The sequence below is a fragment of the Neomonachus schauinslandi genome, chromosome 1 (genome assembly GCF_002201575.2).
Source record: "Neomonachus schauinslandi chromosome 1, ASM220157v2, whole genome shotgun sequence".
In the NCBI taxonomy this organism is placed as follows: domain Eukaryota; kingdom Metazoa; phylum Chordata; class Mammalia; order Carnivora; family Phocidae; genus Neomonachus; species Neomonachus schauinslandi.
This window is the reverse complement of record NC_058403.1, coordinates 195,217,693-195,231,341: the sequence shown is the minus strand read 5'-3', so window position 1 is coordinate 195,231,341 and position 13,649 is coordinate 195,217,693. Positions and strand designations below refer to the sequence as shown.

Genomic DNA, 13,649 nt, shown 5'->3' with positions numbered 1-13,649 from the left:
ATAAAAAGCTTCTGCACAGCAAAGGAAACAGTCAACAAAACAAAGAGACAACACACAGAATGGGAGAAGATATTTGGAAATGACACTACAGATAAAGGGCTGGTATCCAAGATCTATAAAGAACTTCTCAAACTCAACACCCAAAAAACCAAATAATCAAGTCAAAAAATGGGCAGAAGATATGAAAAGACACTTCTCTGAAGAAGACATACAAATGGCTAAAAGACACATGAAAAAATGTTCATCATCATTAGCCTTCAGGGAAATTCAAATCAAAACCACACTGAGATACCACCTTACACCAGTTAGAATGGCCAAAATGGACAGGGCAAGAAACAACAAATGTTGGAGAGGTTGTGGAGAACGGGGAACCCTCTTACACTGTTGCTGGGAATGCAAGTTGGTACAGCCACTTTGGAAAACAGTGTGGAGGTGCCTCAAAAATTTAAAAATAGAGCTACCCTATGACCCAGCAATTGTACTACTGGGTATTTACCCTAAAGACACAGATGTAGTGAAAAGAAGGGTCATATGCACCCCAATGTTCATAGCAGCAATGTCCACAATAGCTAAACTGTGGAAAGAGCCGAGATGCCCTTCAACACATGAATGGATAAAGAAGATGTGGTCTATATATATAATGGAATATTACTCAGCCATCAGAAAAGATGAATACGCAGCTTTTACATCAACATGGATGGGACTGGAGGAGATGATGCTAAGTGAAATAAGTCAAGCAGAGAAAGTCAATTATCATATGGTTTCACTTATTTGTGGAACATAAGGAATAACATGGAGGACATTAGGAGAAGGTGGGGAACAATGGGCGGGGGAAATTGGAGGGAGAGATGAACCATGAGAGATTATGGACCTGAGAAACAAACAGGGTTTTAGAGGGAAGGGGTGATGGGTTAGCCTGCTGATGGGTATTAAGGAAGGCACATACTGCATGGAGCACTGGGTGTTATACGAAAACAATGCATCGTGGATCACTACATCAGAAACTAATGATGTATTGTATGGTGACTAACATAACATAATAAAATTTTAAAAAATAAATAAATAAAAGTTCCGATTTTCTGCTCTGCTGCTCTATCACTTGCCAGTAGCGGTTGACGGAGGCCCCCTCCCCTGCCGTCTGTCTTCCCGAATATCGCCTCAGATTCACTTTTCCGCACATCCTACCTTCCAAATAGTGGTCGCCTTTCTTTTCAGAGAGTTGCTGGTATTTTTTTCTTCGATCTCCTGTTGAGTTCGTTGGGGTGTTCAGAATGGTTTGATCCCCATGCAGCTGAATTCCCGGGACCAGACGAAATTTAGGTCTCCTACTCCTTCGCCATCTTGCTCCTCCCCCCACTGTGTAATAAGCCCTTACACAGACATCCTAGCTCTGCCTTGTCAAGATCTATTTCAGAAGTTATTAATAACAGTTATTAATTATTGAGTACATCTACTTATATCACTGTGGGAAGTGCATGGTCTAACATATGCATTTTTTAAAGATTTATTTATTAGAGAGAGAGAGAAGGAGTGCATGTGCGAATTGGGGCAGGGAGAGAGAAGCCTCAAGCAGATTCCCCACAGAGCGTGATGCGGGGGCTCCCACAACCCATGTGATCATGACCTGAGCTGAAGCCAGAAGTCAGATGCTTAACACACTGAGCCACCCAGGTGCCCCTAACATATGTATTGTTATTATGAAATGCTATTATGCTCTTCCAAGACAAGAGCTCTGTTTTACCTGATGAGGATACTGAGACTCCAAAGTACTTTTTCCAGTGTTGCATAGTGAGTGGTAGTACTGGTTTTTATACCCAGAACTGATCCCAAAGCCCATATAGTTTATGCAGGACCTTACCATCTCTCTGATTATTTTTAAGTGTGAGTCTTAAAACCAAGCAAATTATTGCCAGTATTTCTAGTCCATGGGTTATTTGATCTTTGTTCTATTCTCCTAGTGTGAACACTGTATGTTCCATAGTATATATCTGATTTAACATTGATTTAGAACTTTCAAGGATAGAAAGTAAACTGGTATTATACTCTTTTATTTAGAGTTTAAATTAAATGCAGAGCTCTCCACATCTACATAACAACAATTTTTATTTTGTTTCCTGAGATTAAGAATTTTTATTTAGGGGCGCCTGGGTGGCTTAGTTGGTTAAGCGACTGCCTTCGGCTCAGGTCATGATCCTGGAGTCCCTGGATCGAGTCCCGCATCGGGCTCCCTGCTCGGCGGGGAGTCTGCTTCTCCCTCTGACCCTCCCCCCTCTCATGTACTCCCTCTCTCTCATTCGCTCTCTCTCAAATAAAAATAAATAAAATCTTTAAAAAAAATTTAAAAAAAAGAATTTTTATTTATTTGGCAAAAAGAATTGAAGATCCCAGAATTAAATTTATATGGCTTATACTTGTTGGCCTGTTTGCCTATGTGTATACTCACTCCATAAGTAAAAATTACTAAAATTATATCATTTAAAAATTGGCACTTAAAATGTTGTGTTCTTACATTTTTAGAAACTGAAATATAAGAAGGGCATAAAATAAAGTTGTGCTCAACTGAACTAGCCATTATCTCTGCATAAGTCTCCTATTCAAAGAAAAAGTTAATTACATCCTCTCCAATGGAATTTTAAAACAATTTGTCTAGCAATATAATTTCAATGTGTTAATATTTTCCACACCTTCCATAAAAATGTTGCTAGAAGTTTCTTCTCATTCTAATCTCATCGCTACTATAGCATACCTTAGTTAAACTCCTGTTAACCCAGGACCCACAGGTTAATTGATCTTTGCGTTAGAAAAATACCTAAGTAAGAAATGCTTTATTCATAGAATAATTTATAAGATTTTTGTACTTCTTCTTTAGGACGAAAGTACAGATTTGAATATGGTGTAAGCATTTTACAAGCTTTTGTTGAGTTAGAATGATGTTTCTGTAGATTATCAAATGAAATAATGCATATATTTTTATACTGAAGTCTCTACATTTAAGACAAATCACCAATAAATATATAATTTCTAGTTCTTATATTGTCTTTCTCTCCCTCTATCATAGTCTCTCTACTCCCCCTTTGTTTTATACCCTCTCCCTCAGATTTTCATATATCCTAACTCACCCATGTCCCTTTCTTCCCCCAGTTTATATCCTTCACCAAGGGAATTGGTTTTAGAGGAAGCAGCACAAGCAGAAGTTTGGGCTGTAGTATGCAGAAAATACTGCCACCCCCTCCTTCACGCCAACAAATTTCCTCTGAGTAGATTTTTAGCTAGGATTCAGAAGGGTTTATGGTTCAGTACTTTCCCTTTAAGGATGTGGTGATATTTTCCAGCTTCGGGACGCCTGAAATTAGCAGAAGTTTCCAACAACCTCTTCTTAGAGTTATTCTTATACAGGGTGTTGTGCCCATCAGTTAGTACCTTGCTATATCCAAGAAGTCTGAGATAACAATGTTTAAAGTGTGCATGTGTCAAAAATCCTTCCATGAAGTTATGTTCAGATGACTAAATTTCTTTATCTTACTCACTCTTTGTGCATCTGTTTTGCTCATCATCATACCTTGCACTTAGCACAATGTCTGCACTTGGCAGGCACTATGTGAGTGTGAATCTACCTAATAAAATAGGTTTGTTCTTATGACTGGTGGCCCCTCATTCACCAATCTGTATTTGTTTCCTTCTGGATTGATGTATTTGCACAAAATCATCCCTCAAACTATTATGACTGAATTGATTACAGTCACTTATTAGAATTTAACTTCAGTGGTTCTTAGTAGAAAGATAGCAGGTATGGTGGAAATACCATAGGCTCAGAGTAAGACAGACATAGTTTGAGACAAGCCCACCTCTGCCCCCTTCATAGTCCACTTCGTTAACCTCTCTGGACTTCAGTTTCCTCAATTATAAAATGGACCTAATACTATCTACTTCCCATATTGCTTAAAGATAATATATATAAAATGCCTATCCCAAGTAAATGTTTAGTAAAGGGTAGCTATTATTATTTATGTCTTATTATATTATTATATAAGTATAAATAAACTATGCTTTCATTAGTGTAGTTATTATCTATATGCTCTTTTTACAGTAAGTATTAGAAAAAGCCAGTACATACAGGAAATCTTTTTTTGTTTGTTTAAATTCAATTACCCAACATATAGTTTTATTAGTTTTTGATGTAGTGTTCAATGATTCATTCGGTGCATACAGGAAATCTTAATATCTCTAGCCTTTCTCAACCAATTTGGGGGGAAAACTGAGTCCTGATAACTTAAAATACCCATTGTTTATAATTAACTGACTTCACATTATCTTCTATGTTCTGTGGTTCAGATGAGGAACGACAGAAGAAAAAATACAATGGAAAATAGAATAGAGTATAGAACATTCTAAAGAAATGTAAAATTCAAAGAATTTGATATAGAGATTCAGGGCCTTTAAAGAGGTGCACATGAAAGAATGTAGGACCAGGAGTATCTCTTATACACTGCTGTGTCCCTAAGTTCAGCATGAACCTAGCACAGAGTCGGTGCTAATAAATATTTATTGAATTATTGGAGTGAATGAGTGAGTGATCAGTGGCAGGTGGTGAGACAACACTAAATGTTTTTGTGAAGACTGTTCACCTAAACAATTAGTAAGGCCATTTTTGAAAATGCAGCTCTATACTACATCTGTATATAGATATGCATAGATGTATACCTCCTGCTTGTGTTCATCTGTTCAAGAGTCTCTTTTTCAGACACTGTATCTCTTTGATCCCAGTCCTTGTACTTTAGGCTGTATTTTGGCTAATGATGGAACACATAATTATGATAATTATAACAGCAGTAGTAGTTTACAATTCCAGACAGTGTGCTAAATGCTTTCCAACAGCCTGTGATAGTAGATAGGACAGTGTGGCCTGGGGGAAGAGCCAAAGTGCAAATCAGGCAGTTTGACACTAGAGCCCATGCTCCTCAGTACTCTGCTGCTCTGCCTCCCTGTGCTGGGAAGACAGAGAAAAGACTAAATTAACCACTCTGTTCACTGTTCTTAGAGTAAACCACAGGGAGAAATAGCCAGAAACCTCTTTTCCAGAATGAAATTTGTAGAGAATATGTGTGGCTTCTCACTGTACAGCATCTCTGCCTTTTTCCAGTGAGGCCAGTACTCCAAGTTAGCTTTTGAAAACTACTCGTCCTCCTTTGAAGACTATCTCAGTAGAAGGAACTCAGTCTTCATTTTATCAGATCACCCATTAATAATTTTCTTATTTCCTAAGATAATGACATCAAGAAACTAAAAGGTACTGTGCTCTACTGACTTCTAGGAGACAGAAAACACTGCTCCCAGATGAATATGAACATTTGCTTGACTCAAAACTGCTGTATTCCCTGTATCCAGGACCACTGGTGGGAAATGATAGGTCCTCAGAGAGTACCTGTGGGGTGAGTGGATGGGTGTATGCATGGGTAGATGAATGGACAAGCAAGCTAAGGGTGTCACAGTGCTAAGACAGAGTTTGCATAAATGTCAGTCTAGACAGCCCATCGCTGTGTATGGTGCACAACCACAAAGCACATGCACTCAATCCCAGCCCTATTGACTTAGGTCCACTGGGATTTTTTTCTACGCTTTGAAAATACCTGTTTTGATTGGAATATTCACACAGTCCTTTTTGTTACTTAATTGTAATAGTTAAACTGTTATATATTTTATGAGAACTAATGGTTAAAGAATATTTATGAAATTTGATTCTTCATTGTTGTATTTTAGAAAGTTTCAATAGCTCACTATAGAAAATTGGAAAATGTTTTTTAGTGATCAAATGTATGATTCAGTTTCCCTAATATAAATACTAAAGTCATTTTTTGATCTTCCCACTATTTTTCTACATGCATATAGAAGTATTTAAATACTTTGAGGTCATACCTGCAAAATTATCTTTATGATGTAAATTGTTTTTTATGATAAGAGAGGTAGAAAGGATGTGTTCATCTTTCTCTTGCTTTCTGTGATGCTGCTGCCTTTACATGCAGGAAGTGCTGGAAGCCAGAGACCGGACATTATATCAGAGAAATTAAGAATAACTAATATGAAGTGACTAAATGCAGTATTTTTTGATATAAGAAGACAGGATCCCAGTGGTATAAAAATTAAATCTCTTATTAACTTAAGTACATTAACTTCAATAATCAGATTCAATAGCATGGTTTTGCCATTAAACTGTAAACTATCATAGTTAAGGCCAATAGTGTATTACTGATTTCATCATGCAAAACTGAGGGGTTTTTTTTGCACCTAGTACCAAAAGTTATTTCTTCTTTAAAAAGTCATGTTTCTCTCTCTCTTTCTCTCCCCCTCTTTTAGAGAAAGAGAGAGCACAAGCGTGGGGGAGAGGGGCAGAGGGAGAGGGAGAGAGAATCCTAAGTAGGCTCGATGCCCAGCACAGAGCCCAACATGGGCCTAGATCTCACAACCCTCAGATCATGACCTGAGCCAAAATCAAAAGTTGGATGCTTGACCAATGAGCCACCCAGACACCCTATAAAAATTCATGTTTTTGTATTAAAGGATGATGTAAGTTATATAATAGAAGAACTTGAGTTTTTATCTTTTAGTAGAAAAACAGGTTTTTCCTTTTTTCTTGCCTACTAAAAAGTACCAATCTGAACTTTGATTCTTAATCATGGTTATCATATTAACCTATGCGATTAGTATGTTTGCTTCTACCTTTTTCATATATGTTTGATTTTCTATTTTTGTTTTAGCAATCTTATTGCAACTTCTTTAACCTTTTCATATCTCTTCCTATAAATAGGTTATAAATTATAAATAAAACAAATGTATTTTGGATGTACACATGGTTTTTTTTTTAAAGATTTTATTTATTTGACAGAGAGAGACACAGCAAGAGAGGGAACACAAGTAGGGGGAGTGGGAGAGGGAGAAGCAGGCTTTTTAAATTTATTTTTTCACATGGTTTTTGTTTTTGGGGGGGTTTTTTTAGATTTTTATTTATTTTTTGACAGAAACAGCGAGAGAGGGAACACAAGCAGGGGGAGAGGGAGAAGCAGGCTTCCCACTGAGCAGGGAGCCTGATGCGGGGCCCAATCCCAGGACCCTGGGACCATGACCTGAGCCGATCGATGACTGAGCCACCCAGGCGCCCCTCACATGGTTTTATTTTAAATAAGTGGCAGTTTTATGCACAGAAAGAGCCTACAGAATTAGTTTTGCTAGTATTTTCTAACAGTGGTTCATAGTCTAGCTGAAGAGAAAAAAATACATACTTCTCCTTTCATTGTCTATGGAATACTTTTGCCAGATACAGTAATTTATAACCCTTGTGTTGGAGTATAGGGTGGTCACAGAGCAGCTCTGAAGCCCTGATGAGAGTTATAGACCCTCTCCTCAGAAAAAATTCATACATGAACACACACACATACTGTTGAAAGCAATTTCAGGGTCCACAACCCCCTAACTCCATTTGACTCCAGGTTTAGAGAGTGAGAAAAGAGCTAACATTTACTGAACATAAATTATGTGCCATATTTGAATGCAAGAGTTCTGGCTGTCTGAAGTTATTTACACTGCCTCATACTGCCTGCCGTATTTAATCAATCATTAATCACCATCTCTTATTCTTTCCTCCGAAAGTTATATCAGATCTTCCAAATACCTGGAGTATTTTTAGGAGTAGTACTCCTTGATTAAACTTTCATATAAAGTTTCTTAACATATTGGCTAATCATCGGAGAGTCAAAAATCGACAATTGTAGAACTTTTGATGTTTTACACAAATGAACATTTCCAGTTAGAATAAGAATGTTATTAGCTTCCTTTTGTCTGTGAATTTAAGGAAGGGCAGAGCATCTAAGATTTCTTTTTAGAAGTAAAAGCCTTGATCACACCTGTGAGAGAAGAAAACAAAGAATTTAAAATGTATCGGGAATAATAACCATGTGTGCTGGCTATACAAATAAACACACATGGGGGTGCCTGGGTGGCTCAGTTGTTAAGCGTCTGCCTTTGGTTCAGGTCATGATCCCAGGGTTCTGGGATCGAGCCCCGCATCGGGCTCCCTGCTCAGCGGGAAGCCTGCTTCTCCCTCTCCCACTCCCCCTGCTTGTGTTCCTTCTCTCACTGTGTCTCTCTCTGTCAAATAAATAAATAATAAAATCTTAAAAAAAACAAAAAAACAAATAAACACAGATGGGTGAACTAAAAAAAAAAAAAAGACATTGGCTAATGTGTGGTAAGGTCTTTACTATAACCAATGCCAGTATTAATTAAATTGAAAATGAGATTAAAAACTCAATTAAAACATACATTTATTTATTTATTTATTTATTTTATTTTTTTAAAAGATTTATTTATTTATTTATTTGAGAGAGAGAATGAGAGAGAGAGCACAGGAGAGGGGGGAGGGTCAGAGGGAGAAGCAGACTCCCTGCCGAGCAGGGAGCCTGATGCGGGACTCCATCCAGGGACTCCAGGATCATGACCTGAGCCGAAGGCAGTCGCTTAACCAACTGAGCCACCCAGGCGCCCCAAAACATACATTTTTTTTTAGTTCAGTATCTTTTGGAGGGTGATTTTTTATGTGTTTGAATTACAAATCTACTTGGACCCTGAATAATTTTTTCATCCTAATGAAAGTAATGCATGACTGAGCCTTGAGCATACTTGTAGGATTGGGAGGAAGAGAAAAATAAAACATGACTTACTAATAATCTATAGAAAATACATCCTTAATGAACTCAAGCAGTCTCTTATAGACATGATACTGAATGAGTTCTTTTTACCATCACAAGGGGGAACTGCTTGGTGATTAAAATTGTCAGTCTTAAAATCCCCAGCCTCATTTATTTACCTTAAGGTGAGCACAATTACGTGTTACTGGATAAAAGCATGTCCCTGCTGGGGTAGTGTCTCAAGCTCTGTCCACAAGGTCATGGCAGTTATGAGCTTCTGGGCACATAAAGAGAGATGAGTAATCTGAGGACATGGCATGCTGAGTGTGTTCTTTCTGTTTACTAGGCATTTGGGCCTGGACTTGGTGCCCCGAAAGGACTTTGAAGTAGTGGATTCAGACCAGATTAGTGTCTCAGATCTCTATAAAATGGTAAGAAATCTAACACAGGGTAAGTTTGTTCCTGCACACCTCATTTTTTCTCCTTTATTTTCCCTAGTTACATTATGAAACAATATTGCTAAAGTTGTTCCTTTGTCTTTGTCCCATTGTATGTAAGGGGTCTTCCTTATTTTGACGCTACATACCTCCTTTGCTTTCTAAATGGAATTACGGTGTAAAGCTGTACCATAATATCTAGGGGTCATTTATCTATTGTTTTTTGTGGTGAATGGAGCTCCTTCAGCCTGCAGCAGTTACCAAAATTCTGTCTCTCCCCACCTCTTAAAAAGGAAGGTAGTTAAGCTGTAAAGAGCCAATTTATTGGTTAATGTAATGATTAAACCTGGAAGTAATGTACCAGTATTTCTAAGAGACCTGATGCATCCTTAACTGTCTATTGGCAGTTATTTTTTTTAATTTAATTTAATTTTATTATGTTATGTTAGTCACCATACAGTACACCATTAGTTTTTGATGTAATGTTCCATGATTCATTGTTTTCATATAACACCCAGTGCTGTTATTAAAGTGTTTTGAGTTAATTAATGACCAAGATTACATTTTACAGGCTGAATGAGAAGTAACTAAAAGAAAGGTAAAAAATTTTGAGGTAAAACAAACAAACATCAGAAACCTCGGGTGACTATTAAGCTTAGACAAAGGGACTGGGTAAAACTTTGAGGAGTTATGTATTTGAGAATTATTTTTTGGTGAGAATTACAGGTTTTAGAAAGAATTATAAGTTTTTCTTTAAGGAAAGTGTAATTTTTATAGGGAACTTCAAAGATATGAAGTATGTTGCCTGGTCGAGGATCTTTGGAAATTTGCCTAAATAATATACAAGTAACATATCAATTGCTTATGTATATTTGCTAGTGTACAAAAGCATTTGTGTATAGTTACCCTAACTATGTGATAAGCATGGCATGTAGAGATTAAAGATTAACAAGACTTATCCCTTCCCTCAAGAATATCACCATCTGGAGTATTGGATCTTAAACCTTTCTGGGTCATGAAGACCAGATAGAATTTCTTCCTAGGACAGCGCAAGTATGGTTTTGCATACAAAGTTTTACACTCCATTTTAGGGAATTGACAGTTCCTTCTGATGATTGTCCATGAAGTCTATACATGGTCCCCATGTTTAGAAACCATTCTAGTGGGATCAAAGAGACCACAAGCAAACAATTGCAATATATGTGCTGCATATACACTGATGTTGTTAGAGGGAGTGACTGATTACTTGGGGCTGGAAAAAAATCAATGAAAGCTTCCAGTGGCAATAATACTCAAGGTGAGCCTTGAGGGGTGGACGAGGGTTCACCTAGAGGACAAACAAGGAGAGACATTCCAAAATGGCACAACAGCATAGGAAGTGGTAGTTCCAGGAAACTATAAGATATTTGGTAACTTTGGCATGTAAGTATGCATTAGTGATTGGGATGGTAAGGTACAGAAGGAGGCAAGGGTCAGATCATGAAGAGTTTTGTAAGCCCCAAATTGCACTCCCTCCAACAGTCTGATGTAACCATGGGAGTAACATGATTGGATATGGATATGGGTGTGTTTATTTTTTTTAAGAGAGGGAGAGAGAGAGAGAATCTCAAGCAGGTTCCATGTCCAACATGGAGCCCAATTTGGGGCTCAATCTCACAACCCTGAGATCATGACCTGAGCTAAAATCAGAGTCGGATACATAACTGACAGAGCCACCCAGGTGCCCCCGGATATGGGTTTTAAATGCTGTCTCTGTCTATAGAAAATGTAAAATGCAGAAGACTAGAATCAGGGAGGAAGGAGACCACAGAAGTGGTTCGGGCAATAAATAATGGCTAGACAGCAATAAGAATGAAGAAGAAATGCAGTAGAGAATGTAGATGTTAGTAAATAAAAATCAATTTGATGATTAATTAGATGTGGAAAGTGAAGGGTGATTGAGAGGTTGAGGCTAAGAACCTCCCTCACAATGGTGGCTTAGAGGATTCTATTTTTGGTGAGGATTTTGCATTTTATTTAAAGCCTATGAAGGTATTTGAGCAGGGGAATCACATGATCTGTCTTACATTTTAAAAGGATCCCTCCGGCTGATGTGCGCAGAAGGACTGGAGTAGGGCAAGAATGGAAGCAGGGAGCAGTCATTAAAGCAAAAAGATTTTAATTTTCAATATTTGGGCTAGAGTCGGAGCAAAGAAAGTAGTAAGAAATTGTTGGATTATGAATGTGTGTTGGAGATAAATCCATTTGGAGTTGTTGATAGATTGATTTGGTATGTGTGTACAAAAAAGAATGTATGTGTGTACATATGATTTGGTATGTGTGTACAAAGAAGACCGACTCCTATGTTTTGATCTTCCCAATTTTGACCTTGTAAAAGTAGAATAGGAAACATTTTGGGAGAAGCAGGTTTGGGAATACAGCAGTGGGGATCAATATATTGGTCTGGTTTTTCCTTTCAAGTTTGAGATGCCTTTTAAACTGCCAAACTGAGATGTTGGAAGTCTGGACCTCAGAAGTGAAGTTCAGATATAACAATTTTAAAGTCATCAAAGTATATGTGGTATTTAAAGCTGTTGGATGAGATGACCACTCCTTTTCCCCGACCTCCATACAGTGAAACCCAGTGTTCAGTAGATCCTACACAGCACTTCCAAACAGCCAAGCATCAATAAACATTGGAGGAAACCTCCCATAAAAGTTAGAGACCAGAACAAATACATGTGAAAGGAACTTGGAAGAAACAGACAGTCAATAGAAGAAAATGATGGTTGCTGTCTGCAAAGAGAAATGAGGAAACAACAAGGAGACAGAGTGGAGAAATCTAAGAAGCAATCAAAGGAGCTCTAGAAAATTACAAATGAGATAACAGGGATAAGCTTGATACAAAGATTAGAAAATAGGGTGACAGCAACAAAAAACTATCAATAGGAGAGAAATGTTAGAGGTTTGATCCAAGAGGTCCAATATCCAGATAATGGAGTTTCAGAGGACAGAACAGAGAAAAAGAAAGAAAATTACTGAAGAAATCTTATTAAAAATTTTCCAGGGTGATGATATCACCAAGATGGTGGAATAGGAGTTTTCCATCCTCTGTCCCCCATGAAGATCAACAATTAGGCACAAATGAAAAATAGCTCTGGGAGAGCTCAGAAGAAAGCTATCACTTAAGAAGCCTCAGTAAGACAGTAGAGCAAAACCTCAGAATAACTATAAAAAAGGGTAGGAAGAACAGTTTTATTTTGCTGCATCATTCCATGCCCCAGGATGGCACTGCTCAGCACCAAGAAAGAACTCCTGGCTTAAAAGAGTTCCCCTCTCTAGGAAAAAGGAGAGGAGGAGGAGTAACCAGCTTACCCAGCCCTTCAGGCCACTGTATAAGAGGAACCACTTCAGTTTTACCCCACCCAGAGACTGGCAAAGCTGAGACAACTAGAGATAGGTAGGAACAAGGAAAAGGGCAGGGGCTACCTGTATCAGCCATGCAGCGAGAGTGACCATGGTTCCCACTGGCCTGCTCTGCATAGGATCCCAGCAGCCTTCACTGCCAAGGACTTCAACTACCCTTATAGATGCTACAAACCCCTGCAGCTTTAATCACTGAGGACCTTGTCATGGACCCCAGCAGACTGCTCACAGAGGACCCCAGCATCTTCCACCTTTGAAGAAACCAGTGGCCAGCGAAGCTGCCACAAAACCCCTGCATATTTTTTCACCAAGTTTTTCACCCCACAGGTATTTGCATTCACAGATTCCAGCCCCCTGAGCACCTCCTGCTCTCTCCCCACCCCTTGCTGGGGCATGAAATATGCAGCAGCCAGCCCCTGCTCTGTGGCTATGCACATGTAACATACCAGCCTAGACTCCCATGGCTGACCCCCATGGTTGTGCATATGTTCATGCCTAGCCCCTGCAGCTGTATACCTGCACACTGCTAGCCTGACTTCTGTCACTGGCCTCCATTGGCGTGCATGCTCCCATGGTGAACTCCTGTAAACACAGGAGTGTATGCCAGCAGCCAAGGCCCCCACAGCTGCTTATGGGTCCATATTTGCCCTTGACACTTGTCAATGGCCTGCATCAATGGACTCACCCAAAGCTAGCCCCTGCAGCTATGCACCTGCATATTGCCAACCCAACTCCTGTCCCAGTCTCCACTGCCTCTACAGCTGCACAAATGCATGCCAATAACCAGGGCCCCTGCAGTTGCTAGTGCATGTGCAATTGGCATCAGCCTCTTCTCCTGGTCCCAGCCCTTACAATTACCTCTGTGTCTGCAGCTTTCCCCTGACATTTTGCAGGTATCGGCAGCTGAGGGTAATACATACTACCCAGCTCTGGCCACCACTGCTGTCTGCCCACATTCCTAGCTGCTGGACTTGGAAGAGCCACTGAGGACCCCAACAACCATTGCAGACACTGTGGACCCTCTGCAGCTCTCCACAAGGATCACATGGTGATGTTGTGGACCTATGTGGCCTAAACCAGTGAGATATACACTCTTGGGCCCAGAGCTGCCACATGTACTTAGCACCCT

The 13,649-nt window shown here is 39.1% G+C and overlaps 1 protein-coding gene across 1 annotated transcript in view; it reads left to right on the top strand.

The window, feature by feature from the left end:
* The window catches only part of DOCK3 (dedicator of cytokinesis 3), a 482,665-nt gene that overhangs the window by 285,009 nt on the left and 184,007 nt on the right, over positions 1 to 13,649 (top strand). Inside the window, exon 6 of the mRNA XM_044912806.1 lies at positions 9,025 to 9,109. Coding sequence (XP_044768741.1) covers positions 9,025 to 9,109 — 85 coding nt within the window. The remainder of the gene's footprint in view (positions 1 to 9,024; positions 9,110 to 13,649) is intronic.